The sequence below is a fragment of the Elaeis guineensis genome, chromosome 11 (genome assembly GCF_000442705.2).
Source record: "Elaeis guineensis isolate ETL-2024a chromosome 11, EG11, whole genome shotgun sequence".
Classification (NCBI taxonomy): domain Eukaryota; kingdom Viridiplantae; phylum Streptophyta; class Magnoliopsida; order Arecales; family Arecaceae; genus Elaeis; species Elaeis guineensis.
In genome coordinates this window covers 121,392,240-121,412,224 of record NC_026003.2, presented here as the reverse complement: position 1 = coordinate 121,412,224, position 19,985 = coordinate 121,392,240, and the positions used below count along the sequence as shown (strand labels likewise).

At 37.3% G+C, this 19,985-nt stretch overlaps 3 protein-coding genes across 5 annotated transcripts; 1 reads left to right on the top strand and 2 right to left on the bottom strand.

The window, feature by feature from the left end:
* Positions 1-663: 663 nt before the first annotated feature.
* On the bottom strand, positions 664-8,830 carry LOC105054430 (nuclear transport factor 2). 2 transcript variants are annotated; one of them, XM_010935930.4, is made up of 9 exons: positions 8,477-8,830; positions 8,249-8,380; positions 7,095-7,404; positions 4,419-4,681; positions 4,160-4,343; positions 3,538-3,659; positions 3,375-3,440; positions 2,467-2,545; positions 664-1,208 (listed from the first exon to the last, which is right to left on the bottom strand). In XM_010935930.4, exons 1-9 carry the CDS (start codon positions 8,513-8,515, stop codon positions 988-990), a joined length of 1,416 nt encoding a protein of 471 aa, XP_010934232.2. In that variant the 5' UTR covers positions 8,516-8,830; the 3' UTR covers positions 664-987. The 2 variants fall into 2 exon arrangements, with proteins under 2 accessions (XP_010934232.2, XP_010934231.2); XM_010935929.4 differs by having other exon boundaries at positions 8,246-8,380; positions 8,477-8,828.
* A 2,307-nt stretch (positions 8,831-11,137) lies between these two features.
* On the top strand, positions 11,138-12,902 carry LOC140852438 (uncharacterized). The gene is made up of 2 exons (XM_073245370.1): positions 11,138-11,302; positions 12,759-12,902. Exons 1-2 carry the CDS (start codon positions 11,138-11,140, stop codon positions 12,900-12,902), a joined length of 309 nt encoding a protein of 102 aa, XP_073101471.1.
* A 1,074-nt stretch (positions 12,903-13,976) lies between these two features.
* Positions 13,977-19,132, bottom strand: LOC105054429 (uncharacterized). Of its 2 annotated transcripts, XR_833587.4 has the most exons (8): positions 18,848-19,132; positions 18,621-18,738; positions 18,460-18,503; positions 16,208-16,318; positions 15,693-15,785; positions 15,449-15,567; positions 14,417-14,627; positions 13,977-14,307 (listed from the first exon to the last, which is right to left on the bottom strand). XR_833587.4 is itself a non-coding variant. In XM_010935928.4 (7 exons), exons 1-7 carry the CDS (start codon positions 18,931-18,933, stop codon positions 14,479-14,481), a joined length of 720 nt encoding a protein of 239 aa, XP_010934230.1. In that variant the 5' UTR covers positions 18,934-19,132; the 3' UTR covers positions 14,338-14,478. The 2 variants fall into 2 exon arrangements, 1 of the variants encoding a protein (XP_010934230.1); XM_010935928.4 differs by lacking the exon at positions 13,977-14,307 and having other exon boundaries at positions 14,338-14,627.
* Positions 19,133-19,985: the final 853 nt, after the last annotated feature.

Here is a 19,985-nt window from a genome sequence, read left to right as displayed (position 1 = left end):
GAAACTAAAACCAGCCTTACACTGATGAAGGTTGCCGCAGCATCTCCTGGAACAAATCCATAGCCGTACTAAATATTCATGCAAACATGTTCAGAAATGGAGGTTTTTGAAGCACTACATAGATAGGATCGCTTTTGCTTTTGCGACTGAATGGAGAATGATAATTGCCGGCGATATTTATCTATACCTGCTTGCTTTAATCAAAACCCTGTTCGTAGATAATAAATAAATCATGCCAGGAGAGTTTCAAATTTCAATCCTGACATGAGCTCGACGGCCAAGGGGAAAACAACTATCCTTTCTCCCATTTTCAAACTAATTGACCAGATCATTAACACTCTGGCCAGCCATAAGAGCAAAGACCAGAGCATCTAGATTTCCTGCGGATGGATCCAACAGCTGAACAACAGGCACTGCCACGCACGCAGCTGTCTCTACATCCATATTCATCCACATAGAACCAAGTGCCTAAGATACAGAAATCTTCAAATGCCATCAGCTGCGATTTGGTCTTGCACTAATCTAACCAAGAGTCTGAATTATAGAGATTAAACATGTTATAATGGCCGAACCAACAGAGACTGGGTACAGCAACGTAAAATATAAGAAATCTGCAACATTACATCTCACACTATACCATTTATGATTAAGAGAACCATGAAATGAGAAACGCTCAGGATGGATATTTTGCATCAGAGCGATTTTAAATTGAATAGCAAGTCAAATACTACCTCAGAACTCATTAAATCTCCAATTCCTCTGAACTCCTGTAACTGCAAGAGTCCTAACCTCCTGAACGAGGGAAGAAAAGGAAAACAGAAAAATGGGAAGCGCACCCAAAAACTACCAGTGCAGCCTCTCAATACCAGCTAACCAAATGACACACCACAAAAACAGTAACCACATATGCTGTGAAAGGGCAAAAAGACAACATCCAGAACATTGCGGGAACTCGGGCGATGCAACATGCATCCATATACTGAATACCTAAGATGAAGCTTCAGAAGGATTAGACCCATTTCCCAGAGCATGATTTCCCAAGATGCCCCTTTCTTGGCGAGGGCCTCGTTGAAGGTATCCATTTCCTCTCGACCGATTATTGTAGTCCCTGTCACTATTGTCTTGCCCACTACCTCTACTGAAGTTTCGACCACCAAAACGCCCCCTTGAAGCCTCTGTCTGGTAGCCACCCCGTCCTCTGCCCCTTCCTACAGATAAAAGACAAAAATCCCAGGTTTACCCAAAAAAAAAAAAAAGGAAATTCCACATGAATGGATTTTCAAAGATTAAGCAATGACAAACCCATTGTGTTGTAATTTTTTAAGGAAAAAAAGTGGGAATCCCGCAAATTAGGTTGCATGGCTAACAAATATCTAAATGGGATTTGAGTTCTTTCCTAACACTTTTTGTTGATTACTTTCTTCAGAGGCTTTTCAAGCTTAATAGCCTGCCAATAGAAATCGGAAACCGGACTCAAAAAAAAAAATTCAAATAGGTATTTCCGGTGACTATTATGCCTTCGATTGCTTGCTATTCCTAGTCCTCTTCCTGCTCCTTGAATATTCAGAGCTCTCTTGCTTTCTCTTCACCGGGTGAGGATCCTAAATCCATAAAATCTCAGGTAGATCTCAAGTAACCTGTCAACAAAAACAGTGAAGAAAAGAGTATATCCAAATAATCACGCCTGAAAGTCAAAGGTAGAAACAGGTGGGAAGGGTTGATTGGATCCAAGGAATCACATCATGAACCAAAAGGAAACCGGCATATAAACTAAAGCCGACTAGCAGGTTGGCCGCAACGAATAAGAAAATCAGCCCATGACACAACCCCACAAGGATACGTAACCTATTCGCTCACAAGCAAATTAAGCAATATCTCATTGAATTTCATTGATCAAATAGTCTTGATAGAACCAGTTGCTGATAGATGTGAGTTAGCGATCTTTCAGGTGGTTGACAAAAAATGGAGCAACAATAAGATGGGTTTGATCATTAAAATAAAGCAAGCACACAATATGCTTAATTTCCCTTGCAAAAGAAAATACAAAGTAGCATATAGAGTTAAGCTTCAGAATTGACTCAGACACTACTAATATCCTGAAACATTAATCACACAAATCAAAAGTAATATAAGAACACTATGGCTAATGAAGAAAGATGGATAAATTCAAATCATAGGACAGTACTTGCAAGACAATGTTGTGTAAATTCAACTTCATCACACATAAATATACAAAGATGCCAAAAAAGGAAGACAAATAAAAAGCATTCATTAACTTTAATGTCATTTAGTTTTTATCATGATGTAGGCTTGCCACTGTATAAAGATTATTACTCAAATGGGTGTATCTTTTTGCCGCACAATTTAAAGATTCCAAAATAGAACATATGAAAAAGTGCTCATCAATCCAGTTGAATAAAATTATAAAACAGCAGAAAATGTAGCAGACAATAAACAATTACTTACTTCCACCTCGGGAAGCAGCACTATTAGGTCTTCTCCCCTCCACATGAATTAGGCGCCCGTTCAACAGTATTGGTGATGCCTGTAGAAAGTCACTGCTTAAAATAAATATGAAAAATTGACAGAATTGATACAATAATTTCATACACATGCATGCATGTATTATGTAACAACACTCAGCAAGACAAACAATTAACTATCAGGTATATTTTAATGCCCCTGTTCAGTTGCATAAAATGAATATCTACCATCCATGACAAAAGCAATGGTTTGAAATTTTCAATTCATATAATTAAATCAAAGAAATAAATCAGAAGAATGTTGTAGTAAAAAAATATCAGAATGCTAACTAACATTACCAGGAGAAAAGTTCAGAGAACCTCATAAGCAATTGAAATGGTTTTGCACTACTCTTTGAGGATGGCACGGGGAGATGGAGTAAACCCACTTCCAGCCTTTGCCAAACCACACCAAAATGTTGATTCAAACCAACATCAAATCATTTATAAACCTCACCCTCCCCCCCCCTCCCCCTCCCCCTCCCCCTTCAATGGTTCAAGTCTTCGAGAGGGCTCTCTCACTCACTCTCTCCACTCAAATGCTCGCTCGCTAGCTCCCACTCCACACCCCCCCCCCCAACTTTTCCTTCTCTCTTCCTCCCCCTCCCTCCCTATGGTTCGTTCTGCTCTGGCTTTGTGCAGTGCATACCCAATACCATACCGAATCAAGTCGCTGACCTATACAGGCCCCAACACATTCTAGCAAACCTTGTATGAAGGCATATATAAAGTAAGAAAAATTTTATGTAAGAAAAATTAAGCCAAACTTCCATAGACTTTTTGGAAAGATAACATCATTTTCAAAGATCACTCAAAAAAAAAAACTAATTTCAGTTTCTGAGCTACACAAACCTTAAGTGCATTCTGCACGCCAACAGCATCTTCAAATTCAATGAATGCATAAAAAACACCAGCCTCCTGTATATTCACAAGAATGCACATTTATTAAGCAACAGATGCATAATAGATTCCAGGAAAGTAAGTTAAAAAAGTAAACACGTTGTAACAAAGCAACCTTGCGACTCCTAACAGTAACACCATCAGGCCTAATTCTGCCAAAGTTCTTGAACTCTTGCTCAAGATCAGATGCAGCAATAGATGAAGGAAGGTTTCCCACATAAACAGATCGTGCTTCACCTAAGACAAAAGAATACAGAAATCAAAATTTTTAATGTTCAATTAAATCTCAGAAAGAAGGGGTGGAAAAAGGCTGCACACAGATAAGGTATGATAGTTGAATAAAATAGAATATCATATTTGCTGAACAATGAAAAGGTAAGGAAAGATAAAGATTTACAATATAAACAGCTATAAATAATTTGAATTAACATGAAGACTAATGATTCATTTACACAACAAAAAGACAGGCCACAATGATAGGAAAACAAAAGGAGCCTTTACAAAATGTTGCATGGACAAAAACTAACACAAACCAAAATTTTTAAGAAATATACGTAGCAAGACTAAGTAGAAACAATTAATCAGAAACTTGTTCAAGAACCCACCCCCCCCCCCCCCCCAACCCCCAACCAAAAAAAAAAAAAACACTTTTTTAAAGTGTCAAAATGTGCTCTCACAAGTTCCAAAAACCCCTTCAATTCCACATCAGATACAATGACAGATAAAGGAAGAACTACCTTCATATTCAAATGTTGCGCTCTCCTCCAATGCCTCTGAGCTGGACTTCTCAGGCACAACAGCAGGCTGTGACAGTTGCACGGCTGACTGCGGAGCATGCTGCCGGTCTGAAGCCACCTGAGTGGTCTTGTTTAAAGACACTGGGTGAGGTGCAGAGTGTCCCGATTGTCCTTTTGCTCGCAGCTATGAAAAGAAAGGACAAGATTTAGGCTTCTCAAAGATAAGTAGAGGTCATCAGCAAGTGGTATGAAAACATACAATTGAAGCATAAGTTTGTTTTGGAGGCTCCCCAACAGGTTCCTCTGCAGGAGCAGGAGGTGGGTCCCTCATGGTGGTAATCACATTTGGATATGAAACAGTGGGCTCTTCTGCGGAAGTTTCATCTATCCTTTCATCAGACTCCAGAACCTGCTGTTGCGGCTCAGGGATGATATATTTCTCAACTGTGTCATTTTCGTCTGCATGGATGGCAGCATCAAACTCCGCAGCCTGTATTTCTTCACCCATCATGTAGTTGGAAACTACCAGATCAACCAGCAAGCTCAAAGTTAAAACAAAGACAAGATGCCATGGATGAATCTTACTTGCCTCCAGATATCAAATTATTTTCTTTGCATTATTCAAGAAATCTATACAACATAGCTCAGAGCAGAACTTAAATAAAATCAAACATGCAATTGATAAACTGAAGGATAGATAGAAATTTATCCCAAGTTTGTTTTATTATTAAAAAAACTAATAGGCAACTAGAAAAGCCATGCATGGAATTTTCTGAAACAATATCAATAAAATAAAACTCAAAGAAACAGAAAAGTTACGCTCGTATTCTTCACTAAGAATGACATAATGACACATCATGCTCCGAGTTGCATGTCATTTCTGTGACTGAATATTGTTTAGACATCAACAATGGCATCAAGCAACTACATATTCAAGATGAATTCCTGGTTATCACAACTATTGGGCTAGAGAGGATCCATCATCATATCCAGAAGACCTGACAACAGATCCCACCTCATTTGTTCTAATAAAAAATTAATGCATTCATCTCTAAAGCTTAAATTCTAGTATGCCATGAGCAAAAATAAAACATAAACCACACAAGATATTGTGAAACTTCAAAGATAAAAAGGTCAAAGACTAACAAGTTGTACATGGGAAATGATGAAGGCAGCATGCAAAGCAAAGTGACCCTATATGGGGGAACTTATTAAACTAGACAAGTTAATGTCTGAACATGAATTAATATTATTTGCCTAGTATAACAAACAAAGAAACCTTACTCTATGATTTCTGTGAAAAAGGAAAAGTCTTTGGGAATCTTACATTTGAGAGTATTTGGTTGCAAGTAATTTAACCCCAAAAGAATACACTTCCTCAGATGATTGTGTTGCAGAAAACTAATAATATGGTTGGCTCTAAATATTTCAGGCATCCAAAAGAACTTCACTCCCACAATCCTAGAGAAATAGTTGCAAAACAATCCATTGATTCTTTTCAGTTGTACCCCGATGTAGCTTTTCTACACTCCAAAAAAGAACAAGAAGAAAAGGTGAAATATGTTTGCCTTTTATTTTATTGTTCCTATATCCTAAAACTCCAAGAACCACATTATACCTTTCTGAGTTAACTACTTTTATTTTTCCTTTTACTTTTCAACAGATTTCCTCACATCCAAACAGACCATGATTGGAGTTTCCCAAATTTATATAAAAAATCATTGAACAAAAACAATCTGGGATGCACAATATAACCAAGAGAGAGAAAGAGAGGGTAGGTAACTTAATTAACTTCAAATATCATATAGGTCATATTTTCATCACATGACATCACGTCATTCTTTTTTCTCCTCCCTGAAGCCACCAGCCTCGCCATTTCTTCGTATCACATATTTATCAGGCATGCCTATTTTCATTGTGTCATCCCGGCTGCCTCCACCATGAATGTCTATCAACTGCTGAGCCTAAATTGCATGTAGGGAGGATGACTACATATAATAGAAGAGGCATTAGGTTTTGAAACAAGGCATGTAAAATGCCAGACAGTATCTAATATGCAAACCCACCTAACCTACAGGTTTGATATAATACAAGGCCACACTAATACACTAAAAAGGAAATTTTCCATGCCTCTCTCTATCTCTCCAACTCCACTTTCAAGGAGTGAGAAATGCTGCTCTGCCAATGTTATCCCAAACTTTTCCTTCAATTAAAAGTTTGCCCTTCATTTAAAAGGTGGGTAGTAAGGCACAAGCTCATCTTTTTATCTTAACCTATCCTTCTACCTCATTTATCTCTCTTAATAATGGTTTTGAGTGACATAAATTAAATATCTGTCAGACTGAATCATACTTAAAGCCTATGAAATGGTGATCACAAGCATCCATAGAATCACAAGCCGCCAAGCTCGGAGAAATTCAAAACTATGATGGTATAAATAGGAGACAAAAACATGGTGACGGCATCATCGCCATGCATATAATCAGTCAGATGCATCATTCATGCCAAATGCTGGTTAAAATTTGTATTCAAAAATCTTGCTTATGTTTGTTCACACTTCAGATCTCTTAAAATTCCAGCCATAAAATAAACTTTACCCACAATTACTTCAAGAAAAAGCAAAAGCAATGTTCAAAATATGTATACTGTCAAGCAGTATTTAAGATGGACATAAGGATGTCCCTTCTGATGATATTCTCATACCAGGTATAGCGAGTAATGGACTGAGGACATGAAATTACAGAAACAGATATATCAATCTACATGCGCGCAACCTAATTACCATGTATCCAATAGTGTTTTAGTGTGATATAGATGAGTTGTCAACTTCTCCGAAGTTTCATGTAGAAAAATAGGAAAGGTACAACAATGATTAGCACCATCTGTGTTATAAAGGAATATATTGAGTTCTATTAATTTTCATAGTAGATTGTACCTGGCTCTGGCATAGGACTGGATGCATTTAACTTGGTTTCAAAATTGCTATGGGCAGCTAATACAGTTGATGGGTGCTGATTAATATGTTCCTCTTCAATGAAGTGAAAGATGTCATTCAAAACAAAATATCCTTTTTCTTGGGGTGCAAGGAAGAAGGTCTGGACAAATTTCCTCCTAACACTGTAGTCTTTCAGTTGCACATAACCACAAACCATAACCAAAACACCTCCGCTCCAAGATTCCAAAGAGTGTGCAGTTTTGATCTCGATCCCACTAAAATTCAGGTTCATTACAAGATTGTGAATATGCTGCAAAGTTTTACAAGAAACTATATCAGCAACATATAATAGAGCCATTACGAGATTACTCAACAAAGAGGAAAAAAAGGAATGGTAAAATGAAAGAAAAAAGTTATATATACTCCCTGGCTTCAGTGAAAAGGATTTGCATATCATAACTGACAAAATAAACAAACAGAAATGAGCTCTCAGCAACAGATTTTTTTTTTTTAGATATTAATACCAATATTTAAGAGGTGATCTTAAAATTGTTGACATGTCAATGATTTATTGTTTTCTAAGCCCAGATACCAGTCATCTAGTGGCTGAACACAACCAATATGAACCAAGATCTGATTATATCTCAGCTGAGATAGAAGGTGGAGAAATTTGGAAACCTGAGAGCTTCCAAGATCTTGCCTGATATTTCGAGATCGAGATATTGGAATGCCAGCCAATATAGTAAATCCAGGAATGCCAAATATTGCAAGGCATTGATATATTGATGTTGTATCAGCCAGTGTCCTGGGACTTATCGCTTTACATTGGCCGAGACAAACTATTTGGTAATTAGAAGTAAACGCTGTATAGCATCATTTCATCACTACAACTTCAAAAAGCAAGAGAAAACTTAACTTTGAGAAGAGAAATAATTTTATAGCAACAACAGTCAACAGTAAAGCAATGAAGAAAAGTTCGGCGATATCCTTAGCTTTGAACTTAGTCGTTTTTTCCACCATTGAACAATATATAATACAAGAAAAAAATCTTTGTTTAAAAAAAAAAATTCTTCCTAAGAAAATATGTTTCCGGAAAAAAAAAATCCATTACCAGAAGGGAAAAAAAAAAAAGAAAGAGAAAAAAAGGTTACCACCATCCCTGTAGCGGACTCGGTCGTGGTCCCATCGAAGCGCATCATGGTACTCGCATTCGTATAAAACTGATGGACTAATTCAGGCTGCTGTTGGAGAATATGATAGTATTGCCCCACAAAATAACTCCCCACCTAAACCATTAAACAACGACCAGAAAGCTCGGATTAAAACTCAGAAAACATCAAAAATTCAAAATTAATAAGAAAAAAAGCATTCTATTCGATTACCTGAACGGCACTGACATGACCTGGGAACGAAGACGCCATCGTCGCCTTAGACGCACAAGCACCGAGATCGATCACAAAACCGTAACCCCCGAAAGAACCCACTCCAAGCCCTAAACCGAAGGACGCCCAGCGCCGCAACGGAGATCGAACCTCTCGCGCCCGGCGGATCCGGCCAGATTCCACGTTCGATCCAAGTGATTTTAAGGAAATAAATGGGCAGAAAGTTTGAGAAGAAGTCCCCGTGGATCCTTCCAAAAATTCACCCCGCTCCTCTTCCTGATCGCCGCTTCCCTTAATGGCCTTCTCCGTTTATCCCCTTCCTTCCCATCTCTCCCTTTCTCTCTCTTGATCTTAAATATTTTTCTCCTTTTTCTTCGTTTCGCTTAGCTTATGGTTTATACGGTAGATACGTATTCTGGGCATGCGATCTTTGCCGTTGGATCGATAGGGCCCTCGTGATTTGCGCCAGCGTCGCTGCTATCGTGCGCCTGAAAGATCTCGCGTAAATCTAACGTGCGCCGATGAATTAGTGGGGGAGATTGGAGAATCTCGATCTGAGCCGTCCGATCCTTTTTTGACACGGAGCATGGACACGTGGAATATTTGATTGACGACGTGCTATGCACGTGGTCACGTCGAGAAACGTACGATAGACGGCTGTGCTGCGATACCGTTTGCCAGCTGTGTTTTATATTTTTTTTATTTAGAATTTTTTTGATTGATCATGCTTTAAGACAAAAAGACAAAAAAATCTCCACATAATGAGCGTGGTCGGCAGCATGACAAGCTCAATCAGGGTTTTTGCTCTTGATGGTATTTCACATGTTGGCGTAGCTGTTTAATGGATCTATGGGAGATATTATCAAAACAAAGAGCATCTCCATAATTTAGTCCTTTTATCTGATATCTAGTATTTCCATGGATGACTTTGTGTAAATGGCGGAGATCGGTCCTGGACAATGTCAAAATCCCTCTCAATGCTACAAATCTAAACTACAAAAATAGCTTCTTTGTACTTGACCTGACAAATCGTTACCAGATAATGTCGCCATTTCTTAGATGAATTTCTAATTTTATTTTAATATTTTTTTAGTAAAAATATTTTTTGTTGTATTCTTTGCAACCTAACTTTCAGCTTAACAATATGGATTCGTTTCGAGAAAAGAGGTACTTTTTGAAAAGTAAAGAAAGTATTTCTTGTTTGATTAGAGTTTTAAGAGGAGAAAGGGTGAAAAAAGTACTTTTCATGAGAAATCACTTCTCACGTTTCATGAAAAATGGAAACCCATGGAGAAAGTGGGTTTTGGCACTTCCTGTGACATGAAAAATGGTACTATTTTTTCTTTCCTAAAATACTCTTTTAAAATCTATAATTAAAATTTAGTAAAATATCAATAAGTGATTAGGATGAAATACTGAATAGTAATATAATCTTATATTAATATTATCTTAATATTCATATAAATATAATATAAATATTTATTATATTTTAATATTATTTTAATATTTATATTAATATAATATTTTTATTAATATTAATATAATATTTATACTAATATAATATCATATTTATATCTATATTAATAAATTTATTATATTAAAATATTCGTATTATGTTAATATAATATTAATATATTGGTATTATATTAATACAATAAATTATTATAGTCTAATATTATATTATAATATATTTATATTATATTTATATTAATATAAATATAATATATATATATATATAATTTATGAGTAAAAATATATAATTTTATATCTATTAAGAGTATAATAGGTATTTTACATAGTTTTTCTAGAAAAATAGATATCCATCCAAACATAAGCTACTTTATAATAAGTCGTCTTCTTATGATCAACCAAGCATACTAAAATCCTATTCCCAAAAAGTAACTTTCTGGGAAGAAAAGTTCTTTCCGAAATCAAATGAATCCTATATAAAACTATAGTTTTATTATCATATACAGTTGTTTTTTTATATTTTGTCTCATTTTTTCTACATCCTTAGTTAATAAGTAGTGAGGAGAAAAGAAAAAAAAAAAAGGGGATGCTCTTTTTTTCTTCTCAATTTTCTCCCCGTGATATTCTTTCAATATTTTTTTTATTTTTTCTTCTTTCCTCTTCTATGTATCTAAACAGAACACAGTCAAATAATAGGCTTATATAGTATTAAAATTTTAGATAATTATATATATATATATATATAATAATATTCTGTGAAGAATATCGAAGTATTACTAATTCAGCTTTTCAAATAAATTTTGTTGTACCATATGAAAAGAACACTTTTTCACATTAAAGTATATTATTGATGTATGATATTATTATATTTTTATAATTAAAATTTATTTATATAGATAATTAAAAATATAAAATAAATTTAAAAATTTAAATAAATATTATTTTATTATTTATTTTTGTAGATCCGATTCTACGCAACGTGCAGATCTTTAACTAATTATTATTATATGCAGAGAGTGAGAGTAATGCGAGGGCAATATGTAATATTGTCGTGTCGCAATGCCAACATGGTGATATTGAAAGATTTGGTGGCCCGCCAGCACAACCGTTCGCCTTACCGCTCCAGCTGGGGAGGCCAGCCCGCCAACCCCTCGGATTGGACCGGCTCCGAGTTGGTACTGCTTCAAACTGATGGCGTTCTGCAAAGAGTTCGATGCGAGGAGTCAGAAGTACGAGTCGAACACGACAACGGCCGTCATCATAACAGCTTATAAGGACATGTTCGAGTTCATCGTCAAGTCCCCCTCCGTCACCAGGTTTCTCGAGAAGGTTGCGGGATTGAGTTCGTCCATCACGGTTTGCCATTGCGAAGGTGAAGCACTCCGACCTGTTCTGCCAGCACATGTCGGTCGGAGCCATATGCAAGTCCACGGTCCGTACAGCCAATTCCATGGTTATCCGAGTTGTTAAATATATTTGACTGCTGTTCTTATGATCCTCAAGTCATTGTACCTGATGAAGAGAGAGAAATGGCTTAGTGTTAACATCAAGCAATATTAGTTTGGTATGGCTTCTAGGAATTCTTTCCGCTTTGATATATTGTCTTTCCACTGCGTTAATGCAAGACATGCAGCCGGCTCCTTTGAAGCTGATCATTGCATCCTTTTAACCTTCAATGTGAAATTTCAAGTTTTGTTCTATATGTAGTTTTTTTTTTTTGTTAATAAAAACCATTACTTGATATTAGATGCATTCATTTTTAGAATGGAAATATGGGACTGATCTTAATGACTATTGTTGCGGCCAATCCCCTCATCGCCTGGTCGCCGGGAACGAGCGCCTGCAAAAGAAGTCCACACTGACCGGAGGTGACTCCGACGGAGACCCTCCGATGATCAAATCAGAGAGGAGACTAGGCAACAATAGAAAAGAATCAAGGAGCTCAACGAGGGAGGGTGAGAGCGAGAGCTAGAGAGGAAGAGTTCAAGGATTTCGAAAAGACCTCCTCAGCACTGTTGCCTTCTCCGATTTATAGTAGAGCGCGGCATGGCGCCGTCATTAATGGTGCAGACAATGAAAGAATTGTCAAATCACCGAGGACTGTCAGAGTCACCGTGAGATTGTCAAATCGCCGTGGGACTGTCAAATCGTTAGGATTGACCCATGCCTTAGGTGAGATAATGCCCCAAGGCGGCTGTGCCGCATGCCGTTGTCAGGATTGACAGTCTCCCGCAGTCGTACGGCATTTGAAGAAGCCGACCGACTGTATGTCGGTGCCTGGTTGAGGAATGTCGGACGAACCCCCAAGGACCCTCCGATGGTCAGTCGGGCGCCTTACAAGGGTCGGATATTGGACTCCCCAATCCGGCTAGTCGGGGGGGGAGAGAGAGAGTTGGCTCAGCCGACATAGGTTCGGTCGGGCGGCGTCGACAGTCGTCGGTCGACAGAGTCGAGCGCTGGTCAGGCGGGTCCGACAGTGAGTCGGCGTGGGAGAACCGGTCGGTATATCCCAACAACTATGATGATTTTATTCAAAATTTGAAGCATATAATTTATGATGCAATGATTGCTTGGTTTTAACCTTTAATAGGAAAATTTCGATTTCAAAATTTTTCAGGATCAAATTATGATTTCAAGTAGATGCATGTTCAATTATTACATTGCTAGTTTTCATCCTAGTGTCAAATGACATATATAGTGGATGAGTGAAAGAAAAAAGATAAATTCTGACCCGTCCGCTCACTTTCTTTAACCAGACCCGCTTGTAGTGAGAATATCTTGGTAATGCAGTGCTAAGGTGTACGTTTGCCAGTCATGCCCCTTCATTTGGTGGCAAAGGTGGGAGGATGGGCAGCTGGTGGCAGGGAGGAACAGGGAGGTTGTTGCAAGACTCAAAAGAGAGCAAAAGCAAGAATTACTCTCCATAGAGAAGGGAATATGTCTGCACCTACCTTAATCCAGGATGTATCTCCTGAGGTCCTTGTTTTTGAATTTTTGGGGTTAGGCTTGCTGGTCCTGTTATCTAGCAGCAACAGATTCAACTTATGTATTGTAAAACTTTTGTATAAGTATATTGCCTCTGGGCCCTCTTCTTACCCCAAAAAAAAAAAAAAGGGAGAGCAAAAAGAAGACTGCTGCAGTGTGATTTAAGTTAAATGTTGATTAAGGTGAGACCACCAATATCTTATGATATTTTCGGAACTCATTTGAAAGAGAACCTGGTGGAGGCTGGAAATGTTCAACTCTTTGATTATTTGATCTCGGATCCTCTTATAACAAGTTCTATGATCGAAGGCCTCGAAAGATAAGTGAACATGATCAACATGATCAGAAGAGACAAACTTAGATGCATAGAAAACTTTTTTGGCAACGAGTTGGAGGGAGAAGCATGCAGCTGTTCCTTGCCTGGGCAATTTGTTGAGGGCTTGATGGTGGAAAGACACGAAATGACACTTGACTCATAAGCATCCAATGAGCTTCAATTTTTCGAATGACTCAAAATGGCATCAGTCTCAAAGATGATATCATCACAATTAGTACAAGTTAAATTTCAAACTCCAACCACTTTCAAAATGTAAAGTATCCAGTTAGCTTCTAATATATTTTAAATTATCTGAATTGAAGCTCAGATGAGAAAGTTATGGAAATTTTATTGAACACTTACTCTGCTCGCACGTTACGCCGATGAAATTCAACTCAATGATAATGATAAATTCCGCAGCCTTGCCAAATTAAGGATGATTTTTCCCAATTTTTGGTCAACTTTTTTGGTTCTCTTTTAGAAATACTTGTTAATTGGTTTAAGAGTCCTTCAAGACCTAGAGCCTCTCCTTAGAAATACCCTCCATGTACTCTGTTTTGATAATTGAAAAATTAATAAAGCTTCTTTCATTCTAAATGTATTCTAGTGCTCTCTTCCTACATGGCAGATTCCATACCGTGGTCTGAAGATCGGCAGTGATTGGCGAAATTTTTAGCTGTGAAATGTCTCAAAACCATTAGTTGATAATAAAAGTCCTTGCCGACACCAAGGCCCTCTTGGTAGCTACGTAAATATCCTTTGGCTTTGAATTTAAAGTTCAACAATTACAAATTCCAAACTTAAGTTTTATTTTAATTGCCCATGCTTGCTTGGTCTTCCACTTGGTAACTCTGTTAGGTCCTCCAGCCTGCGTCACAACCCAACCTATTTCAAGAGCATTTTCTTCTATCATTTTGTTAAGAGATGCAAATTAAGCAATTCTTGTATTCGATTATTCAGATCTTGGCAGAGATCCAAGATCCCGGTTTGTATCCATGTTCTTACATTCAGCTGGTATAGACCAATATCTTCCAATATCAATTTATCAGCCTCCATTTTCCTGATCACCAAGGTTGAGAATTATGAACCACCTTTTGAAGTTATGAACAAATAGGAATTTATTGAACCTTCATGATATGTTATTGAAAGCAAAATATCAGAATACCTACCACAAAGAAGAAAACCTGTGAGCTTTCTTAACAGCTATAATCATAAAATGTAAGCTTTTATCTTATGTAACTTCTTGATTTTTCTGTTGTTCAACAATCTCTTCCAATGCCAGATGCTGAAGCGCTATGGAATATTTGGCAATTGTCATATTCTCTTGCCTGTTGCCTGAAATACAACTATTCTTCAAAATATATGAACCCGAGCCATCACCTATGATAAGAAAAGAGGAAAAAACATCTCACGTCAGTAGAATAATCTGTTTGCCTGATCAAGCAAGTACAACATCAATTCTTAAACCAAGAAAGAAGTGGCATCAGCAGGGTGGCATAAAATGGCAGAGAACCAGCTCCAATCTAGAGGCATGGTTTTTTTTTTTGGGTAACAAGAGGCATGGTTATTTAGTGGTTGCAACTTAATGACCAGAACAGTAGGCAGCAATATTATGAGATGGTGATATAGTTCGAGCAAGGTATAAATATATAATGCAATCAGGGCCATACAATCGAAAAGATTGGTTAAGAATTAGAAGAACTTGATGAGCAAATGATTTTTCTTTTCGTTTCTTTTTTTAAGAAAAAAAATGTAAACTGAGGTATCTAACATGACAAAACTAGAGGGTTTTTTCTTTTTTCCCGGTAAGGATACGAGAAATTTTTTTTGCAAGTCTACAGAAGGCATAACACAATATTAAGTTTAATAGTTAAGCCAGAATTTTGAACTGCAAAGTCATCATCAGTGATGCTTTGGAATTGAGTAATGCTAATCATCTAAAATGACTATAAATTGCAAATACAAATCCAGGAAAACATCATCAGCACTCCAGGTGATATGCATATTGTTTTGAGAAGACAGATGAATGCTCGGCCAATATTCAGGGTGAGCAGGTTTAAACCAAGGACTCCAGTATCTAAGCAAGAGACTTCATCAACTCAACCAGTTCGGCACTCTCTAGGTAATATGTATATCTTATTCAGAAGCTGAATCAATCAGACTGTCACTGTTATCATCAAACCAGGGAATAAACAATGTACCTTGAATTGTAAAGATGCATTGAATCCATCTCTTGTAAATGAATAACAATCTTGGACTGTCTCCTTGGTGTGTATCAGCGACCAGAAGATTGCAAGATGCCTTGGGTTGCAATTTTTTGCTACAAATAGAGTGAAATGAGGACACTTAGGAAAATTTATTCTACACTAAATAAATGCTATAAGCATTTCCCCAGAATTTTCTTATAATCATCAGATAGAATTAGGAGTTCACTCCATTTCTTACTTTGCGTGTGCTATAGCATCCCAGCATAGAGCCAGAGTGCGAACCATGGCTAGATCCCTACCCCTTGCATTGCTATATCTCTGTTGACAATTCCTGCAAGAGCTTCAGCATAGTTATGACATGCTCAAGCAGACAACAGACACAGAGTTAAAAACATGGGTCAGTTGTTGCTTTAGGCTCCAGAAGCAGGAAAAAGCAAAGGCTGTTGTTGTTTAGGAGTTTATTCAAATCAAGTCAAAATATAACCTTTAAGAAGTTTGGATGCACTACATTAAACAATGTGATACATGTGTAACTAGACAATATTCAACAATATGTTCTATCACATATCTGCATATTGCTCATGAATTTGTTGGTTTGGATCATCTATTCATGAAAATATTCCCAATCATAATTTGCTGGTACCCATAGATTAATGAGTATTTTCTTTCCAGATAATAGCAGATCAAGTGCAGAAAAAAAGGAGCTCGGCTTTTGCTTTCACCATCAACAAAGACAGCATTCAAGAAATTTACCTGTCACTGAAGAAATCTCCAAAATCATCAATGATAACTGCTACTGGAAAGTTATCATGCAGGTGAAATGCTGCAAAGAATTTTTTGATTCCTTCATCATCGTCAACATACCTACAAGAAGATGAGAAAATAATCTCTTCGGTTACTATTGGACAGAAACTAATTCTGTTATAGTCTTATCTGTAAGACAAGCAATCAAGTTGCAGAACTATTGTTCTGCCATTTCCAGGAAGCTGCAAAAGAAGTGTTGGGTCTATTTTAGGTCTTTAATTATCTTTGCGTTAGTCTAGGAGCCCCAGGAAGCTGCAAAAGAAGTGTTGGGTCTATTTTAGGTCTTTAATTATCTTTGCATTAGTCTAGGAGCCCCTTGATATCTAACTTGAATTGAAATAGGCTGCTTTTCTACTGAGAAAAGATAAGGCTATTTCTGTAAGAATTAGGGTTTGGTGTGATTTAACGTGGTTTAGCATCCATACATATAACAGAATCAGTTCAACAAAAATAAAGTGACATTTTGATTTAGTTATTTTTACACTCCTTGGATGAACCCACGTTGTCCCCTTCTCTCATCCTTCCACTTCCCTCTCTAACATTTTCTATTTTCATTCACTACAATATTTGACCTGTTATCTTTAGTTACACCTCTTTTGGGACCGGATTATATCCTTGAACAATGCAACCAATCGTAACCACGGCACATCAAGAAAAAGAGATGAAAGTGACTTGTTCTTCTGAATTTGTTGCCCATGGTGAGTTCATAATTCACTGATTTTGTTCTGAAAACAATATCTTATTATGTTATGGTGCAGGTAACAACTTGATATCAGGCCGCAAGTGGTAAGCATATATATAACTGAAGTGACGACAGGTTCAAGTGCCAATTTGATAAGATATATGTTGGATTTTTTTTTTTTTTGGAATAACATTTGAGCACCACCGACTTGAGAATTACCCAGGGCAAACACTTGGGCAAAAACCTCCCAAGGTTTGAACCTGGAGCCTCCTCTAGATAGAGGACAACCACTAGCTGTACCATTAGAGCCCAGTTTGCGCATGTTGACATAGAACCTGTTACACTACTTCCTTTAATTTTTTGTATCACTGCTTGTTGTCTTAAAAACTAAAAGAAGTTATAGGAGGACAGCATTCTTCCTTATAGAACAGAAAAACAGTCAGATTGAGGAAGGTGCAAGAATTGCTGAGAAAAACCTCTTAGCCCTCTCAACAATTCAGCTCCGTTTTAACAGAGGATTCTCCACTTCACAAGCAAAAGGATGTCACTACCTAATTGATGATATCTGTTAGAAAAGCACGATGAAAGTATCATCGGCATCTTTGATGCCAAGATAAACATAATAATGCAGCAATGCATAACCAATATACTATGAAATCAGAGATACTCCATAGATTAGATTTCAGATTCTAGTAAACAGATAATCATCAGAGGATATGAAAGAATAAGTGCAAGCTACAATATAAAAAGGGGAAGAGGTGGGGGGTCACCATGTAGAATGCCTGTGCCATCCACGAACTTACTAATCGTCGGTCAGCATTATACAAACACACAAACCAGGTAGGCCCTAGATTTTTAAATATTCTTTGATTCAATTGCAGGTGTCCAAAGCATTCGTCCTTCTTCAATTCAATCATATCAACCACCTTATGATAATAACAGAAAGCAACCCATGCAACCACAGATGTACTGCTTAAGAAGAAAATTCCGAGCTTTTGAACATATGACAAGAATATCATTTCTTTCATCGAGATATACCCTATACCCATAACTCAATAATTGAATAAAATTAAAAGAGGTAAATAAAAAGCATTTATTATGCATTCTATCTTCCAAGATATATCAAACTAAGGCTTGAATGGTTACTATTAATACCGAATGATTGAATTCAGTATGTATCCTCACCTGCATCCCAATAATAAAATTTTTAAAATATATTAATAAATATTTAAATTCATAATAAAAAGTTGTGCGAAATACTTTGATTAACAGAAAAGAAACAAAGCCATGCACATAATTATGTCCTTGCTGCCTCCACACGTTTGAAGCAAGCCAATCAATTTAAAATTGAGATAGCAGACCGTGTTAAGATCCTGATCTGAGCTGCAGATATCTACAGCCTCTTAAAAATGGGCCAGCGCTAATTAATCCAATTCAAGGCCTGATCCTCGACAAATTTAAAACTCATGGTGGAATGACAACAAAGAATAGCAACGTATGAGAAGTGTAGTTTTCTTACTTGATTTGTATGTGTTGAAGCGCATCTGAAGACGGATCGACACCCTGGAAAAATATCCAGAAGTTCGAAGAACAATTTACCCAATTATTTTTCAAAAAAAAAAAAAAAAAAAAACAAGTTTCCTTGTCTAAAAATCACGGAAGCAAAAGCACGAGAGATACATGAGATAAAAAGGGAGGCTTATTCTCTAGTCTCCTCTTGTTACAGATGAAGACCACATTGCCGACACTCTCCGATGTGCAATTGATCGCAAATTGGAACAAAAGAGAAGTCTTCCCGCTGTCTCCGACAGTTAAAAAATATATGTATAATTTCTGAAGGCAACTTGGAAGTGATGTAAAATAGAAAACTTGCCAACGAAGAAATAGAAGACGGTACGGAAAGATACCAGCAAGGAGGCCCAGAGAGGAGGGTCGTGGGTTGGATGGAACCCAGACCGCCTATTTGCCTCGTGAAGAAGAACCTCTCCACCATGGGAAAAAAAACTAATAGTGCTGATCAGCTGCTTGAAGAAATGTCCATACGATGGCTAGTGAGTCTCCCATTGCTCCCTTCCCGGTCCTTGGTCCCAGGAGCGCCTTTTTAATTTTAAATGGCAGGAGAACCGGACCGGAGCTCTGGTGGGTACCAGCAGACGCTTTTGTTTCCCCTTGTTTAAAAGGTTCGATAAGCACACTCCTTTTTTTTATATCAAAAAAAAGATGAGCACACTCCTTTTATTTATTTGACACAACTTATACGTCTATTCTAAGTGGCCACACTACGCGTGTGCGGGGCCCAAAGTTCGCCGCCCAGTCAGTGATCCGATTTCCCCTTTTAAACTTTGGAACATAAAAAATTTTGTGAGAGACAGTGATGGCCTTTGTATGGAGCAGCGAGCCGCCGCGTTGCCTCTCTCAAAAAAAATTAAGGGCTATTCTCGTCTCCTGAACCCCCACCTTCGTATTTGTCAAGAAACTTCGACAACAATATCAAAAATAATATAAAATTTATTATTCAAAGATCAGATGTTAAATTATTTATGATAGAAAATTTTTATCTCTTTAGACCCATCGTCTCAAAAACGAATCTCCATACCATCTAGACAGACATCATCTATGCTCGATAAAAATTACGAACAGAGCGAATCATCGTTGAAGATAGCTTTACGATCGTGATTGATTGGATTTAGGATGAGATGATGTATATAGACAATCATTCGCTCCTTCGGAACATTCAATTATATGTTCGTGACTACATGATGGTATCGGCTCAGCATGAATATTGAGAGGCAAACAGCATCACCAACTGGATCGCTTTCTATATGACGGAGCATACCGACGACTGAACCTAACATTATGATCAAACTTATCCGTAGCCCTACAGGATATTTTATTTTATGATCTTATGGTGTGCATCCATACTAATTTGGTGTAAGCATTTATTTGTAACCAAAAAAAGAATGAAGTGCTGTATAGAGATGCCATACACGTAATAGAGAGATTATACAAAAGCTCTCTATTTTGGAGATAAATGATGTACCAACT

Bases quoted from the DNA above. Each gene is read 5' to 3' on its own strand.
- LOC105054430 (XM_010935929.4), bottom strand. From the start codon at position 8,515: ATGGCGTCTTCGTTCCCAGGTCATGTCAGTGCCGTTCAG. The intron at 8,381-8,476 runs GTAATCGAATAG...TTAATGGTTTAG, and splicing joins GTCATGTCAGTGCCGTTCAG to GTGGGGAGTTATTTTGTGGG. The intron at 2,546-3,374 runs GTTTGTGTAGCT...GACTTTCTACAG, and splicing joins GCGTGCAGAATGCACTTAAG to GCATCACCAATACTGTTGAA.
- LOC140852438 (XM_073245370.1), top strand. From the start codon at position 11,138: ATGGCGTTCTGCAAAGAGTTCGATGCGAGGAGTCAGAAGTACGAGTCG. The intron at 11,303-12,758 runs GTTTGCCATTGC...TACGTTTGCCAG, and splicing joins GATTGAGTTCGTCCATCACG to TCATGCCCCTTCATTTGGTG.
- LOC105054429 (XM_010935928.4), bottom strand. From the start codon at position 18,933: ATGGTGGAGAGGTTCTTCTTCACGAGGCAAATAGGCGGTCTGGGTTCC. The intron at 16,319-18,459 runs GTAAGAAAACTA...ATCTTCTTGTAG, and splicing joins CTTCAACACATACAAATCAA to GTATGTTGACGATGATGAAG. The intron at 15,786-16,207 runs GTAAATTTCTTG...AAGCTCTTGCAG, and splicing joins GGAGATTTCTTCAGTGACAG to GAATTGTCAACAGAGATATA.